This window comes from Falco peregrinus, chromosome 10 (assembly GCF_023634155.1).
Source record: "Falco peregrinus isolate bFalPer1 chromosome 10, bFalPer1.pri, whole genome shotgun sequence".
Taxonomy (NCBI): Eukaryota; Metazoa; Chordata; class Aves; order Falconiformes; family Falconidae; genus Falco; species Falco peregrinus.
The window spans coordinates 7,555,077-7,570,604 of record NC_073730.1 but is presented as its reverse complement, the minus strand read 5'-3'; the positions used below and the strand labels follow the sequence as shown (position 1 = coordinate 7,570,604).

General features: G+C 53.2%; 1 protein-coding gene across 1 annotated transcript; it reads right to left on the bottom strand.

Moving 5' to 3' along the window:
• Positions 1-2,684: 2,684 nt before the first annotated feature.
• RGSL1 (regulator of G protein signaling like 1) lies at positions 2,685-13,830 on the bottom strand. The gene is given in 18 exon segments (XM_055815527.1): positions 2,685-3,347; positions 3,515-3,639; positions 4,279-4,644; positions 4,729-5,125; positions 5,357-5,435; positions 6,087-6,133; positions 6,135-6,274; positions 6,276-6,308; positions 8,131-8,193; positions 8,765-8,919; positions 8,922-9,722; positions 9,882-10,043; positions 10,382-10,486; positions 11,399-11,460; positions 11,462-11,526; positions 12,289-12,364; positions 12,640-12,721; positions 13,761-13,830. Coding segments are annotated over 18 exon segments (2,979 nt in total). The 3' UTR covers positions 2,685-3,196.
• Between the last annotated feature and the right edge of the window lie 1,698 nt (positions 13,831-15,528).

Below are 15,528 nucleotides of genomic sequence, written 5' to 3'. Positions count from 1 at the left end.
CTTCCTTGGAGCGTGCCCTTGTCCTCTTTGGTGTGGGCGGTGTGTTGGGAGGTCTGTCCTTTCCTCAGTGCCTGTGGAGGAAGGGAAGATGTTGCATCAGTGGCTGCCCCTGCTGGGGGCAGGGTGTGGGTGATTGGGGATGAACAACGTGGCTGCGTGCTCCTGGAAGGGTGTTCAGGGCATGGGGAGGCGCAACTGGGGATTTTCTGTGAATGTTACTGGAGATGGTGGGGGTGACCAGCATGCTGCACAAACTCACCCAGCTGGCCTTTGGGTTTTTAAGGGGAGTCATAGCTCTGCAGCTCCAGGTGCTGGTATGGTTAGGGGGAGGTAGATTGCCTCTGTGATCACCTACCTGCTCTGCAGGCCAGGAGGTAGGCTTGATGAACGAGAGCTTTTTCTCGAGACTCTTATCTGAATCTGAGGAAAAACAACATGCACAAACTTCCTATCAGGGACTGATGCAGGGAGCCCTAAAGCCCAACTCCCATCATAAAATTGTTTAGGTTGGTAGAGACCTTTAAGATCGTTGAGTTCAACTGTTAACCCAGTACTGCCAGGTCCACTGCTAACCCATGTCCCAGCAGCCAGAGCAACCCTTGAGAGCAGGAGCACTCCTTTTAGTGCTGGCTCACCTTTTTGCTCCTCCAATGGCTCTTTTTTTTTTTTTTTTTTCCTTCTGGGACTGTGGCAGCAGGATCTGGATGCTTTTCAGGAGAGTGAAGACAATGATGGTGTGATTGCCTGGTGAGGGAGAAGAGATGAAGTGGTACTGTACAGTCAGCGTTATGATGGCAAATGAGGGAGGACAGCAGGATGTGCTGTCCCCTTTGAATCCTGTGGAGCTTGTATGGAGGTCAAGGAAGGGTGGTTGACCAAGGACTTGAATTACCCGGATCTCCTTGACTGTGAAGTAGTTTGGGGGTTGCAGGGTGGGAGTGATATGTCCAGCCCTGGCTCTGCTGCAGGGTTGAAGGGTCCTTGGTGGCAGATGGGAGGCTTGCAAGGAAAGGGCCTTTGGGGAGATGGGTGTGCACAGCTGGCCCTATGCATAAATGTGCTCCCAGCTCTCTGCCTGCTTGGGCAGCTTCTCCCAAGGGGAACTCCTTGCTCGTGCCCATGGAGCGGGGTGCAGGCAGCATGTCCAGGCTCAGCAGGACAGGCCCCTCTGCTTCATTCAAAGGCCTAGGCAGTGCCAGTGACACCTGGTGAAGGGGGATGGATTAATGTCTGCCACCATCCCAGCTGTGCATGCACCACATCTGTGCAAAGCAGCAACCCTCAAAATTAGAGAAAAGAAAGGTGTGCGTGATAGGAGGTGTTCTCTGGAATTGCAGGTGTTTTCCCTAGGAATTTTAGTACCTTTGAAAGGCAATCAATTTCTCCCAGCTGAAAAGCAAGCTTTTAATCTGAAGGTCAGAAAAGCAAGACCTTTATCTAAAGGTCATTATTAAAAGTGTGATAAGGCACAGAAAAACGTCCTGAGCAAAAGGCGGCAGAGGCATTAGCGCAGCCAGAAGCAGCAGCTGTCTGGAGGCTGCAGGCTGACTGGGTTTGCTGCTCTCTGGGAGTCAGGGTGCTGCAGCCAGGGCTGGCGGGCGATGCAGAGCAGGAGCCAGCCCGTGCTGCACCCCTGGGTACAGCTCTGCCCCACCACGGCGTGGTGGCACTTGCCTTTCCAACCCGGCTGCATGTGCCAGCCACACAGGCTAGGGCAGGAGAAACAAGAGAGGGCTGAGAGATTGCATGCTTCTTCCCAAGACGCACCACCGGAGCTGAGGGATTTGATCTGTCTGGCCCTGGTTCTTCATCCCTGGGAGGTGCTACAAGGAGCTGTGTGGCTTGGGGACAGTTGCCCCAGGGACAGTCACTGCAGGATTCATGTCCATGTGAGAAAGATCATGGCTTCTTCTATACATCCCCAGCTGTCCCTCCAGAGCAGTAGCTCGCTGTATTCACTCTCTGAGGCTCTGTGTACTTAATACAGGCTGCACCACTTGGGCAGTGGTGGGACTGTCCTAACCTTTGCAACAGTATGCAGTGGTTAAATGTCTCTCTTCCCACTGAAGACCTTGGCAAACACTTATTTTTGTCCCAGATAACACAACAGGTAGCTCCTAAGTAACTATGCCTCTGGTTTGTCACTAGCTAGCAATACGTACGTGATGGGTTAGGTTTTGTCTGGGTTTTTTTTCTGGTGGCAATAGGTTTTTGCATTAAAGCGACTGTTCTTGAGGTGGCCTTAGAAGTGCAGTGAGGCTCTCTAACAAGGTGAAGACTCAAGCTGAATACTGCTTGTTGGCCAGGGGAATACCCAAGGTGTGGGGTGGTTTGAGCTTATGGACATGGCTTGCTGGTCTTGGAGCACACCAGCCCAGGGGTCTGTTACCCCAGCTCAGCTGCGGAGCAGTAGCTCAAGCACCTGCCTGCAGCTATCAAAATTCTGTAACTCTGCTGATTTTAAACCCGAACTTGACAGTGATAAATGATAGGGAGCGGAACACTGGCTTTTTGACACCCACTCGACCGTCAAAGCGAGATTTTATGTGCCTATTTTGGTTTCCCCTTTAATCAAAAAATCAATTAGACAATTTCCAAATGAATATTCAGTTAAGGAGCTGGGTTGTCAGGCAAACTGGCAGCACTTAGCACCACTTTATTTGTGTGGGGTTTTTTTATTTAGAGTTATTCACCATATCTAAACTAAACAAGTGGATGAGGAAAGAAAAATACCTTTCCTCTGAGATGTCCTGGTGAGTGTCACCTCAAATCCCGACTAAGCTTGTTCTCCATTCCAGATCTTCTCAGCATCCTCCATGTAATGCCACTGAGCTTGGTGTTTGGCTGCATGGTGGTTCTCATTTTCCTGCTCCCATCTGACTTGCAACTCAAAACATCTGTTATTTTACTTCTGCATGAGACTATTTTTGACTTGGTTATCAAAGTAAGCAAGAGTTATGCAACACTTCTTTAGTCATGAAGTCCCTGCACCCACTTCCCTATTCCCTAAAGAAACTTCTAAAAACCCACTGGGCAATTTTGACTGAATTTGATGGAAAGGAATGATTTCAGAGATGCTTCATTTTTCAACAGGCCTGCACCACTGCACGCAAGGAAGGAGTTAGGATCTTCTAAGGGGAACCCTGTGGGGACACCAAACCCCAGGTCTGAACATCTCTGCATTGGAAGAACAAGTTTATGGACAAATTGGAGGAGGACAGGCACTCAGCTTATTTGGACTGTGGGCGCCATACAATTTGGAAGGTGTTTTTGTCCTAAGCAAGGAGATTGGCACCCTGTCCTTCACAGAGACCCAAAAGCTCCTCATCACCTTCTAGGTGCAGAACCTGTATGAGAAATACTGAAGACAGCAAACCTCCAAACAGGCATCTACAGCTGAGCTCCTGGGGAGTGTCTTATCTGTATTTTCATCATGTCAGAGAGACGGATGGCTGGAGAAAAAAGGGTGGCATCCACAGAGCCTCCCCCACCTTTGGAGAGAGGGGATAGGTACCTTCTCCAGAAGTGCATCAGGATGGGGAAGATGATGACCTTCTACCTATGGTAGAAGTCACGGTTCAGTAGCCCCTTGGAAGACAAACTGCAGATTAAGTATCTCTCTTCTTCAGAGATGTTTACCTGGCCACAGAAGAGACCTTGCTTCACCAAAGTGGCTTGTAGCACTCCTGATGGGCCCTAGGCATGCTTCTCTCCCTGATCCCACCTTGCATTTTGGCAGTCTTGAAGAAGATAAAATATTTATGTCTGGGCTGACAGTCCCAAATAGAAGGGCAGGATCCCCCTGGATTTCAGTGGAAAGCACTGTGGTGTGCTTTCCAAAGGGAAGGTAGGCAAAGTCATGGCTACTACAAGGGGAAGAGCTGAGTGCAGCGGGGAGGGGATGATGGGTGACATTGACCTCTGGAGAGTGAAAGGACTGAATTGGTGGCATGCAGTACCCATCCTGGTGCTTCAGCCCTGGTATTTCTCCAGCAGGTAGATGATTTCACCATCTCCTTGTCCACACACTTCTCAGTCTATTTGGGTCAAGTGCTAGCATGGGTCTGGTGGTGGATCACTTCCTATCCCATTGGGCCCAAGTGGAGGTCCCAAGCTCCAGATTATGCTCTGAAGCTTCACGGTGTGCTTTGATAGAGCAGATCCTGACCTCTTCTTGGTTCCCCTTTCCCCACAACCACTCGCAGCTGTGATCCAACGGTCTTGAGCAATGAGCAGGCAGCAGCCTTCAGCCTTCCTGGGAGGGTCCCAGGATCTTACCCACAACTTAGGGGGAATACCGGAGTTCAGGAAGAGTTTGATGAAGAGGATGACTTTCATTTTGAAAAAAGCAACTTCCTTTTCTGTTTGTGTGTTGCAGGCTGCCAGAGCTTCAACTGAATCAGCCAGCCTGGAAAACCTGCAAAGGCACGTGGGTTTTTGCTCCAAGACAAAGCGCTCTTGACTGCTAGGCTGGACAGTTGAGTTCTTGCTTGGCTTTGTGTTTGCTGGGCCAGAAAAAGGGAACCACAAGGTGTGGAGCAGTGAAACAGGAGGGATGAAAAGCCACTTCCCTCTTCTACTGCTTCTCATGGTCACGGCATTCACCTGACCTGTTAAATCATTTTTCTCCTTTCCCTGGTAACTCTACAGTTCAGACCCATGGGCCACCCACAGCTACATCTGAGGGGGCCTGGTGGTGAAGCAGAGGCAGTGGCACTACAGGAAAGCATGGGAAAAATCTTTTTCCTGAAAGGAGTGGAAGCAGCAAAAAACCAGCAAAGTCCTGTGCTGCAAGGTGCCAGACCTTGGTCTTCTAGATGGCTTCTCTACTGCAACGGTGGTGGACTCCATCGTGCTTGATTTAGTTTTTCTCATAGGGACAGTCTTTCTGTTCTTCAGTTTGATGTCTGTGGGGACAGAACAGGGTTGGCCCCTTCCTCTGGTGACAGCCAGAGCCTGCTCACAGCTGTCTGTAGGGCAAAGGTGCCCAGAGCCACCATGCTGATGTCTGCACGGTGAACTTGGCTCAGGAGAGACTGGGTGCTGTGGGAATTCTTTACCTCCACATGGTTTGACCTCTTTGGCATCTGCTTTAGAGAAATCCTCCCACTTCCACCCTCTCTGGCTGGATTAACACCCCAAAACATGCCTTTCAGGGGTGGCTAGGCCTCTCTCTCTCTTTCTCTTTCTGGAGTTGTTCTACTGGATGATGGGATGCAAGCAGGGAAGACCCCTGCTTGTCTGGTCCCCTAAGGGTATGCAGGAGCACCTGCAAGGGCTTGATGGTTGGGAGTCCACCTTGTTTCTAGCCTGCTCAGACTGGACCCATCAAGGGATGGGCTTTTGAGACACAAGCTTATTTTCCTTGCTTGGGCTATCCACAGCCAGTAAGGGTTTCTGAACAGGCAGCTCATTTGTTGCCATCTTCTGGGAGTCTTAATCAGATAAAGAAGAGGGGACAGATGCCATGTTCATTCCTTCTGGCCACGAGGAGCTCAGAATGCCGTATTGCGATTGTTACTTATGTTTCCTTTCCCCTTCTGTGCCCTGTTCCCATGACCTACCAGTCACACTGCGTTTCTCAGGTATGATGGAGGCCCCACAAGCTACTTAAGGGTTGCTACAGGTGACTGCTGTCACTCTCAGTGCTCTGGAAGGTGCCCAGAAACTTGATGTCATTGTCAAAACGTGACGTGAGAAGACAAAGCTGGGGTGTTACACCAGTATGGCCAGTCCCAGTGTCCACAGGAGGAGGTCAAGATGTGGAAGTGGGGTGACAGTGGGTGTTGCTGGCTTTGGGTTTCAGTCACTTTGCTGCTGCCTCTGTCTGATCTGGCGACCCAGGCCAGTGCAGGGATGTGGCATTTGGTGCCTCTGGTACTGGCAGGAGGGAATTTGGCCCATTTGTCACTGTCAAAGCTCTGATTATAGCTGATGGCTCCCAGATACCCTGTCCCAACCCACTCCATGATGTCCGTGACCTGGCAGCAGTACATCTGAGTGCTACGTCACTACGGGTGCACAAAATATGTTTTATCAGCTTGAGCCAATGTGAACCATGGCAGAAATTCAGAGCATCACCTTACCGGTGCTGCACAGGAAAGGTTCCACCTCTGCCCAGATGGAGGTCCCGAGTGGCAACTAATCACCAGTGCTCAGAGGAGAGACCTTCCAAGTTCCTTGTGCCATGCAAGGCCTGGCTCAACTTCAAGGACTGGTTTATCCACTGGGACAGGAGGGAACATCCATCTTTCCCAACATCATGGCCTTGCTTGCACCTCTGGCATTGGGACAACACTCTGCAGAGACTGCAGTAAGAAGAGCAGAGGGTGATCGCACAGAGCACAGACCCCACCTGAGAGACCACTCCTGTGCTGTGCCTGATGGGCTAGCTGCACCTTCTACTGTACCTCAGAGTACAAACCCACCCAAGTTAGATCTCTGCTTTAGCTTTAAACCATCTGGATGAAATCTATGTGAGCTCTACAAAGCTCAACATAGACCTTAAACCCACCCATGCAGCTGCTTAAAGCTGGCTTACATCTGCCTGCATCTGGGACGTCCTGGGGACATGCAGCAGGTCCCCCAGGTAGCGCAGACAACAGCGTGCCAGCAATTCAGCAGCTTTCCTAAAGAAATCAACATCCACCCAGGAGGGCTGTAAAGAACCCCGGTGTCCCAGGCAGAGAGATAACCTCATGTGCCTTTTGGGTTGGCTGCTATCCCTGGGGCTGGGGCTGGCCCGTGCCCTGGGGATACCTCCCTCGCCCGCCGCTGAGACCCTCCTGTGGGTTTTGGCCCTCCCCGCCAGTGAGCAGTTTGCACGGCTTGCCAAGCAGCAGAGTCAGAGCAGCTGGTTCCTGACCAAGATACAGGCTGCTGAGAGGAAGCACCAAAAATATCCCCGCTAAGCCCCCGAGCAGTTCCCTGATATCAGTGCAGCGAGACCCGGGAGGAAGCTGGCATGGGGGATGGTGCCTGCCGAGAGCCATGGCCTTGACACCTGCCGGAGTGCTAATTGCACTCCCAGACCCGGACGCTGCTCTGAGGGGTAATTTCCTTGACAAGAGATGCTTAAAAACCTGGGGGGCTAATTAACTTGCAGCCAAGAGCATTTCATGAATCGGGGTCAGGAGTGGCCAGCTGACTTTTCCAAAACGCTCACCTCTCGCTGACTGAGATGCTGGCATCTCTGCAAGCCAGGTCCTTGGGGGCACTAGCCCTGACAGCCTCTCCTTGCTATTTCCAGGATCAGCTGGTGATTTTTTTTTTTAATATTTTTTTGGGGGGGGATGGGGTGGAGAGACCTAAGGGTTGGTTTGAAGAACACTGCAGCGAGCAATATTGCCTGCATTTGTTGTGCAGGGGCCCAAGCAGCTGGGATGCTGCGGGGGGTTCTGTCCACAAGGAGGTTTCTGGGTGTAAGGTTAGCATGTAGGGTGTTAATAACCAGGGGGTATTAGTGGGATTTCCCACTAGGAGGGGACAATAGTCTGGGAAGATGAGTGCTTGTGTGACTGCTTTTTTAAAATCATCCCTTTACACAGTGGAAAAAAATAATGTGGAAAACTTGAGGTTGAATCATAGGCTAAAAGGCTGCATGCCCTCTTTCCCCAGCGTGTTGGCCAGGCACTCATGCTGAAACGGGGACATATGTGTGTGCGTCTGCGTTTGAGTCACATTAATGGTGCTGTTTGCTGTGGGCAAGGAAAAAAAGAGGGAGAGTTAATACCCAGACGTGGGCAAACTTGAGGCAGTTACCCAGTGCACTGCCTGCTCCGGGTCTCACCCCTGCCTACCCTGAAAGGCTGTGTTTAAGTGTCTCCTTGCTTTTGGGCCAGGTCATGGCCCATCTCAGGGGAGCTCCTGCAGGGTGTGCCTGCAGCGCTGCTGATTTGCAGGATGCTGTGGTGGAAGAGCTGTGTGTGAATCGTTGCTCCAGGCAGCTGGAGCAGAGCAGGTTCTGCCCTATTGCCCTGTGGCAGCATTGGCTGGGGGACACTGTGGGATGCTGGACCACTGCAGCTACTGCTGGGCTTCTCCTCCCTCCCTCTCTCCCAACTTTTCACATTCCCACTGGTGCCTGCACACCCCATGAGGGTGCCTGCGTACCCTGTGCATCCCCTTTACCATAAACTGGAGGAACGTCCTGTCATCATCAGCCAGAAATTCCTCATAGAAGCAGCAGAACACCTGAGGAGGAGCGCAGGTGGGTTGTCCTCAGGCAGTGCTCCAGCAGCAACCGCCACCCCCAGCCCCACCATACCCTGAGGCTGCAGTGGTGACACTGTGGGCAGGTTACACCTCTCTGAGATGCCCTGGGCAGGTCTGCTAGGATCTGTACACCCAGGCTGGTCCACTGAGCTGCTCAGAGGCTGCCCAGAAGGGTTTGGGTTTTACATGTGTTTTACTCATGTGCTGGAACCAGTGACTCTGATGCAAAGGGATGGCCGCTGCCTTGCCACCCCTGGCCCTTGGCATGTGCATGTAACAAGTGAGGTTAACAGCTGCTAAATGACTGCTCGCCTCTGCTCCACTGCCCCACATTCCAGTGAGGATGCTCCTCTCCACTGGCCTGGCACATCTTTGTCACTGGTTCCAGCGCAAGGTAGCATGTCACTGTAAGTTTTGCCTTTCCTAATCAGTTCTCGTCATCTTTTTCCAAATACCTCTTCTTAAACATGCCCACAGCCCTCACACCAGTCGAGGGGTGCCAATGCCAGCTGTACCTTCTGGCTTGACCACTGCCAGCACCACTCTGTACCTTGCAAATCTCCTTCTGGGCTCTGAATATCCAGAGGGAGATTTCTGCAGACATCAGATGGTTCCTCAAGTTCCTGAGAGTCCTGGTATCCAAGGGAAGCTGCTGAATGGTGTTCTCCTCTAGGTAAGTCTTGCATATCTTCTTCCCAATCAAAGATGCAGGAAGAAACTGTTTTCTCTGCTGGGCTCCAGCACCACAGGCAGAAATTCCTCCAGGTCACACCACAGGTCCAGGAGACAAGTCTCCACAGACCAGTCCTGGTGCTTCAAGAAGTCCCTGAAGGGCCATCCCATGAAGGTCTCAGCACTAAGGGCCCAGGGAAGGAAACTCAAGGTCTTGATGGGCTTTTTCAGGCATGGCAGCTGGATAAGGGGTGCAGAGGAACACAGGTTAGAGAGGACTTTCTCTTCACAGAGGTTTTCCAGGTGAAAGACCTGCTCTGCATTGGGTCTAGGTCTTTTGGGAGAAGTTGCTCCACCTTTGCCTCCAAAGGCAGTGTTTGCAGGCTGTTCTGACTGCTGATGAAACGATCCCAAAGCATCCAGACATGATTTCTTTGTGCTCTCAGCTGGCCGCAGCTGCCTTTCTGGTTGCACCTGAAAATTGGGCACCTTCATTTCTTGAGTGTCTCTTCCCACCTTGAGCAGAGCCCAGATCTCTGCTTTGGGCTTCTTGCTGCAGTAGGGCCCTGACAAACCCTGACTCCTTTCAATACACGTTGGGTAGAGGTTCTCAGAAAAGCCTGAGGGCTCCTGCGAGCTGGCCCATAATAAACGCTCCCAATATTCCTGCAGCAGGGCCTGGCATGATTTCTCTTCCTTCATGCCCATCTTGCAGTGGATGAGGAATTTAGGGAGCCATTAACTCTGAATCATAAAAAGTGCCCATTACTGCATCTTGCTCAGCATCTCTCTGCTGGTGCTGATGGGCTGAACATGCTTGGCTTTCAGCAGTGATCCTGAAATGGGTGCAGGGGATTACGATGGGGTGACGGCTCCATGCAGACCATTCCTCAGCCAAACAAAGCTGGTGATGGTATCCCATCTCCTTCAGAGCATCCAGGAAAGGCCACCTCTCTGGAAGGGCACTGCTTGTCCCCAGCTCCCATGTTTCTTACCAACAGTGGTCCTGCAGAGAGTGATGATGCTGAAGCCTTCACGCAGGTGAGTGGCTTTCAGCCTGTGCAGCAAGGCTAGGTAGAGGTTCTTCTGCTTTGCATCTGACTCGTCAAGTGCCAGAAGCCTTTCAGTGGCAAGCCAGAAGTTGGTCAGTTCTTCCCCTATGGATCAGACAAGGGACAGGAGTTGGAGTCTCTGAAAGCCCTGCTAATGAGCGAAGCAGCTTTTTTTTTTTTTAAAAAAAAAAAAAGGGGGGGGAAAGATCACCTGGATGAACAGAGGGGACAGTGTAGAGAAGAGCCAGGGTTATGCATCTCCCCAGTGTCCAGTGCCCATGCTGGGGCTCTGCTGCTGGCTCATCTTCCAGGGCTCTATCTGGGATCACAGTGTCTCCTGTTCCCGCTGGTGCTTACCCATGCCCCCAGGCTCCATGCCAGTGTCAACCAGGCAGCTCACCTGCGGCTGGCTGAGAAGGGACTTCCGAGCATCCCATGCCCACCTGCTGTTCCTTGGATGAAGGCCTGAAAGTGCCACATGCCCTGGCTCCTGCTGACGCACTTGTCCAGCAGCCACTGGTCAGCACTTCGCCAATTCAGCAGTTTTGCTGTTGGAGAGAGCACAGAGCAAGGCATCAGGGCTGCATGCAGGAGCAGCCCCTGAGAAAGCCCTCCAGACCCCACCACAGCATCCCTGACAGAGGCTGCCAGAGGGCAGCAGTGCTGCAAGCCAGGAGACCAGCAAATCCCACTGAAACGGGAGTTTCAGACAGGTTGTGAGATGCATGTGTGGCGTTTGCAAGGACAACCCGCTCATGTCCATGACAGTCTGCCCAGCTATCGTGCCTCTTCCCCTTTGCAAACATCTGTCTTTTTTGCTTGAGTTTGGGGCTTGCCCTCAACACCCTTCACCATGAGGTTCAAGCTGGCTGGAGAAGCAGCAGCAACGCACCCAGAAGCAGCACGGTGTACTTGCTGCCACAGCTTTCCAGCGGCCTTCCCTCGTGCTGACAAAGCAGTTGGCTGGGCTTAGATGGCTCCGTTTGGGAGTAAACAGCAGTAAAGTTCGGACCTGCTGCCAGCAAGACAGACCATGGTATAGCCCTGTTTTTCCAGTGTAGGATGCAGATGAGGAGCATATTGCGATACAGTGCGAGAGCCCCGGGTACCCTGCACAGCAGCAAACCTCAAACATCAGGACCCCTGTTTCCCATGCCCTGGGATGCTCTCCAGCCACGCTCCACCCATCAACTGCATGGTAAACCCCGCTAAGCAGCCGTTTCAGCTCAACGGCGTGCAGGCAGCGAGCCTGTACCCCTGGCTGTGGGGTAAAGTCCTGCTCATCTCGTGGAAACGCTGGGATCTGCTGCATGCCTATAAATTGGACGTGCAATGCCTTTTCAACCTGGAGCAGAGGCACAACCCGCTGGGCAGGCACCAGGCGGTGACAGCCCCAGTGAGAGGAAGCTCTGCTGTGGCAGCGAAGCCACTCTGATTTCTTTTGTGCCTCAATGACTCACCTGCTTCCCCCGACCGACTGAAACCCAGGAGCTTCTGGCAGAGGATGAAGTGGAGGCACAGGGGATTTGCAGAAGTGAGGCAGCCGGTGCTTTTCCAGCCAAGCCAGTAAAGCCGGGGGGCTGGGATCCTGCGTTGCAACCCCCATGCCCAAGGAGAAGATTAGGCTGTGAGCAAGGAGCCGTCTCTTGCCTGGGGATTAGGGTGAGTAACGGGCCCTGGCTACAGGGGAAGGAGGCAGGGGAAGGCACCCTGTTGCTAGACAGCAGTGCAAGCCACCCCCATGCTGAGAAAGAAGGGGGATACTCCAGCTATAGCCCCTTGCCTGCATCCCCGTGAGCTCTGCCTGCAAAGCTGGGAGATCCGGCGCTGCGTGGCTGCTGGCAAGGCTGCCTCTCCTCACAGCCTGCCTGCTTTCCCCGGGCCCAGGCAGGAAGGCACGGCAGCTTTCTAGCAGCATGGAGGAGCAGGTTCCCTTTTGCTACGGGATCTGAGCACTGCTAGCAGTGCTCGTGGCTGTGGGGAAGGGGGACATCCACGGGGAGAGCTGAGCTGCTTTGAGCATCAACAGGACTTCACTCCCGATGAATTCAGGAGGAATACAGGACACAGAGGGTTGATATTTCTGTCCTCCTTCTCTGCCACCACACATGCTCTCCTTAACTCCAGCTATCGATGTTTACTGAGGGCTGGATGGACCCCATAAACTGCACCAGGACTTTAAATGACTTGTGCTCCTCCCAGGGCTTAACAGCAAAATTACACCTGGGTTTGAAATAATCTCCTGGCTGCATGAGCCGGAGAGCCAGAGAGTGGCCTTGGTAAAGAAGTGGCTCCTTCCCCTCCTGCCCTGTGCCTTTCCTCCCCCTCCTTACTAGGGGTGTTTTCTCACCGGGTGGCTTGGCAGCTCTGGCCAGAGGTCCCACCAGCCCGTGCTGCTGATGTAAATGGGTGCCGGGCCAAAAACCTGTACCAAAAGGAAAGGGGAGAGCTGAAAGAGATGGAGGGTGGCAGGGGAGCCCAGAGCCCAGCTGTTCTAGTTAGTCCTCACTACAGAGAAGAGCATCCCCTTCCTTTTCAGACCTCTACCTCCAAGCTGAGGTCCTCAGGTTTCCCTGATTTTTCTGGCCTGAGTGTGGTGTATTCCAAATTTTCCTGAGGCCTCTAACACCACAGAAGCTGAAAGTTCACCTGAGAAGAGCTCAGAAAGGTCCCAGGCTTTATGGTACAGAGTAGACTTATGGGAAGATTGAGAAACATGTTGAAAAAGTCGACAAAAACATCATCTTTCAGGAGAAGCCCCATGTCCATGGAGGCTGTGGTTGCTGTAAGGGGGAGAAGAGAGAATTATCCAGCCTTTGTGTCACCAAATGCGATATAAATGTGAACCAAAGGATGAGTTTTGAGAGGGACAGCTTTAGGGAATGTGTGGTGTGGGCTTGTCCTGTGCACACGCAGGAGAATTTGGACGTGGGACAGTCCATGAAATTTGGGTCCCAGAGCACCCACGTGCTCTGGGTGGGAGGCACGGGGTGTTTGGAAAGCACCAGGCTCAGCTTTTGCTTGTAAGAGCAAAAGTACATGGTTCACGGAGGCTGAGCACAAATGCGATGGCATCTGTAGGGCAGGAGAAAGGAGGTGCTGTGGCTCGAGGGGACAAGCTGCATTCCTCCACCTTACCCAGACAGCAGGCATGACCCTGCTATCATGGAAAGGATCCATGTGCTGTGCTCTAATGCTGCTGCTCCAGCCCCACTGCCTTGGTGCCCTAGGAGTCCTCTTGCTCAGGTTCTGGTAGCAAATTGCCCCAAATTAGCAGGCACCATCAGGCTGAGGGCAGGTTGTCGTTCTGGGTAGAGTGACAATCACTGCAGACCCCCACCCCATCCACCCAGGACATCAAGACAGTGTGCCAGTGTCCCGCTATGCTGTGAAGTGGGATCCTGAAAGGTCTGGATAGAATGGGGTCGGCTGGCATCAGCCTACTGATGGGTGGACGCCCTTGGAAATGTCCACTTGTGTGAAGGCAGAGCTGTGTCACAGGGAGGACCCACACTTCGGAAGCTTAACGCTCCTTTTTCCCCTCTGTCCCCTTTGGGGTGTGCTTAGAGGGGCTGAAGCTCCCAGCAAAAGTAATTCACCAGTGACCATTATGCTGCCATGTTCTGGGGATGGGTTCCAGAGCGCCACGCTGTTTGTGACGTGCTTGTCCCATTGAGTCTTTAGGGGGGCTGCAGGGCTCTCGGAGACAGCAGGGTTCTCAGCATCTCTCCCTTTGAGGTCTTTCAGGGAAACGTCACTTTTTTAAATCAGCAGCTCTGCAAACACACTTGGGCAGTCCTGAAATTAAGCCTTTCCCCTTGCCCCATTTGGGCAAACTTCGTACCAGGTTCTTTGGTAGCACCTGGGCACTGCGTGTGGCTGCTGTCGGCATGTCTGCTTAGGTGGTGACAGAAATTTTAGAGGAGACCCTGCTACATCTGCCCCAGACAAATAACCCAGATTTCTTCTTAGCTGTCCTGCTTCATCAGATCTGGGGCGCTGAGACCCAACCTTGGAGACTCCCCAGTGGGAAGAGGAGAAAAAAAGAAGGAACCACATCTCTCTTGCAGCAGCAGTGACCTGTTTCCCTGGCAGGAGGAGGAACCTGCTCCCCAGGTGGGTATTTGTTTGCCCTGTCTGTGGTCAGGGCTGCTACTGCCCTCCAGGCTCTGGGCACCATGGTGCCTGGGGTCTCCGACGTGCCTTGTAGCAGAGCAGCGGGTCTGCCTACCCGGGGCTCTGTGCTGTGGTGGGAGTGGGAAAGGTTTCATGGTCTGTGGAGAGTGTGGGGCAGGGGTTTTGGTGGCTTCTCCTGCACTGCACATCTCTTCTGTGCTTGCCTAAGCGGGAGGGGGGGGCTGCAGGATTAAACCCTGCCAACCTTCTGTCGCTAAGAAGCCCTGAGCTTCCTCATTCTGGCCACTAATGAAACACCATCGCGTTCTGCCGAGCGTCGTGTCCCCTTCTGCTGCCGTGGCTGCAGCCCCTGCTGTTCTCACCGGTGTGGGCAGGTTAAAAAACACCTACCGGTGTGCAGCACCCCCGGAGCCAGCCCCGCGCGGGGCGGGGGGTACCTGGGGTGGGACAGACACCCGCACCCCGCCGCGTCCCCAGGAGCGGGGCCACCTCACGAGGTGGCGCTGTCAGACCAGGAATGTGAAGCTGTCCCCAGCAGCCACAGGGCGCTGCAGCTCAGCAACGGCTGGGTGACGCCACAGCCGCTATTAGTACGGGGACCATTTCGAATTTATTGTGGGGCTGGTGACCCCAGGGTGACAGTCCTGGGCTGGCTCCGGCTCATGCCACCACCCTGAGCGAGTGAGTTCGTTTCTTTGTGTATCGCTGTGCTGCCCTGGGCGCGGGAGGATAACTGGTGCTGTACCAAGCCGGGAGGGACACGACAGAGCTTTAGGTTAAGCATGTTAGAGATCACACCTGAACTGTCCTGTGCACACACGTGTGCCCTGGGGAGGTGACATCCCACCCTGCTGCAAGGCACTGGGCCACCATTGTTGAATCTGTTGGGTCCAACAGCAGCGGGTGGTGTACATGTCCTCATGGCGCACGTGGGATGCAAGTCCTCACGGTGACAACGAAGGGATGTTGTCAGTCCTTCAGGTGATGCTTTGCTTTCTGGGAGGTGGGGGTGAGGACTGGCTGGTGCCTGGCTGCGGAGGGCTTGGCGGTGCTGCAGCCCTGCTGTGGGGACAGGGCTGAGCGCAGCCCCTTGGGAATGCATGCTCCCCTTCCTTCGGTCACAGCCCGGGCACATTGGCTGGTCACTATGCCAAAAACCCAAACTGACATGGGGAAGGGGCAGCCGTGAGCCACAAAACATCTGCTTGTTGTAGTGGTGCCAGGCAGAGCTGCAGGAAGGAGTTATGGTAGACCCTGGGGAGGAGTAGCTCCGATCACAAATTCATCAGGATTTATGCCCCTAAGCCCCAAGAGATGAGAGGAGGGGTTAGGGATGAGCTGGTATAGTGGCTGTCTCACACATGAAAAACTCAAAAAGTCCTCAGAGAAAGGTTGCAATTGTCAAAAAAAATATATAAAAAAAAGAATTTTCAGTTGACAACTGAGCAGATGC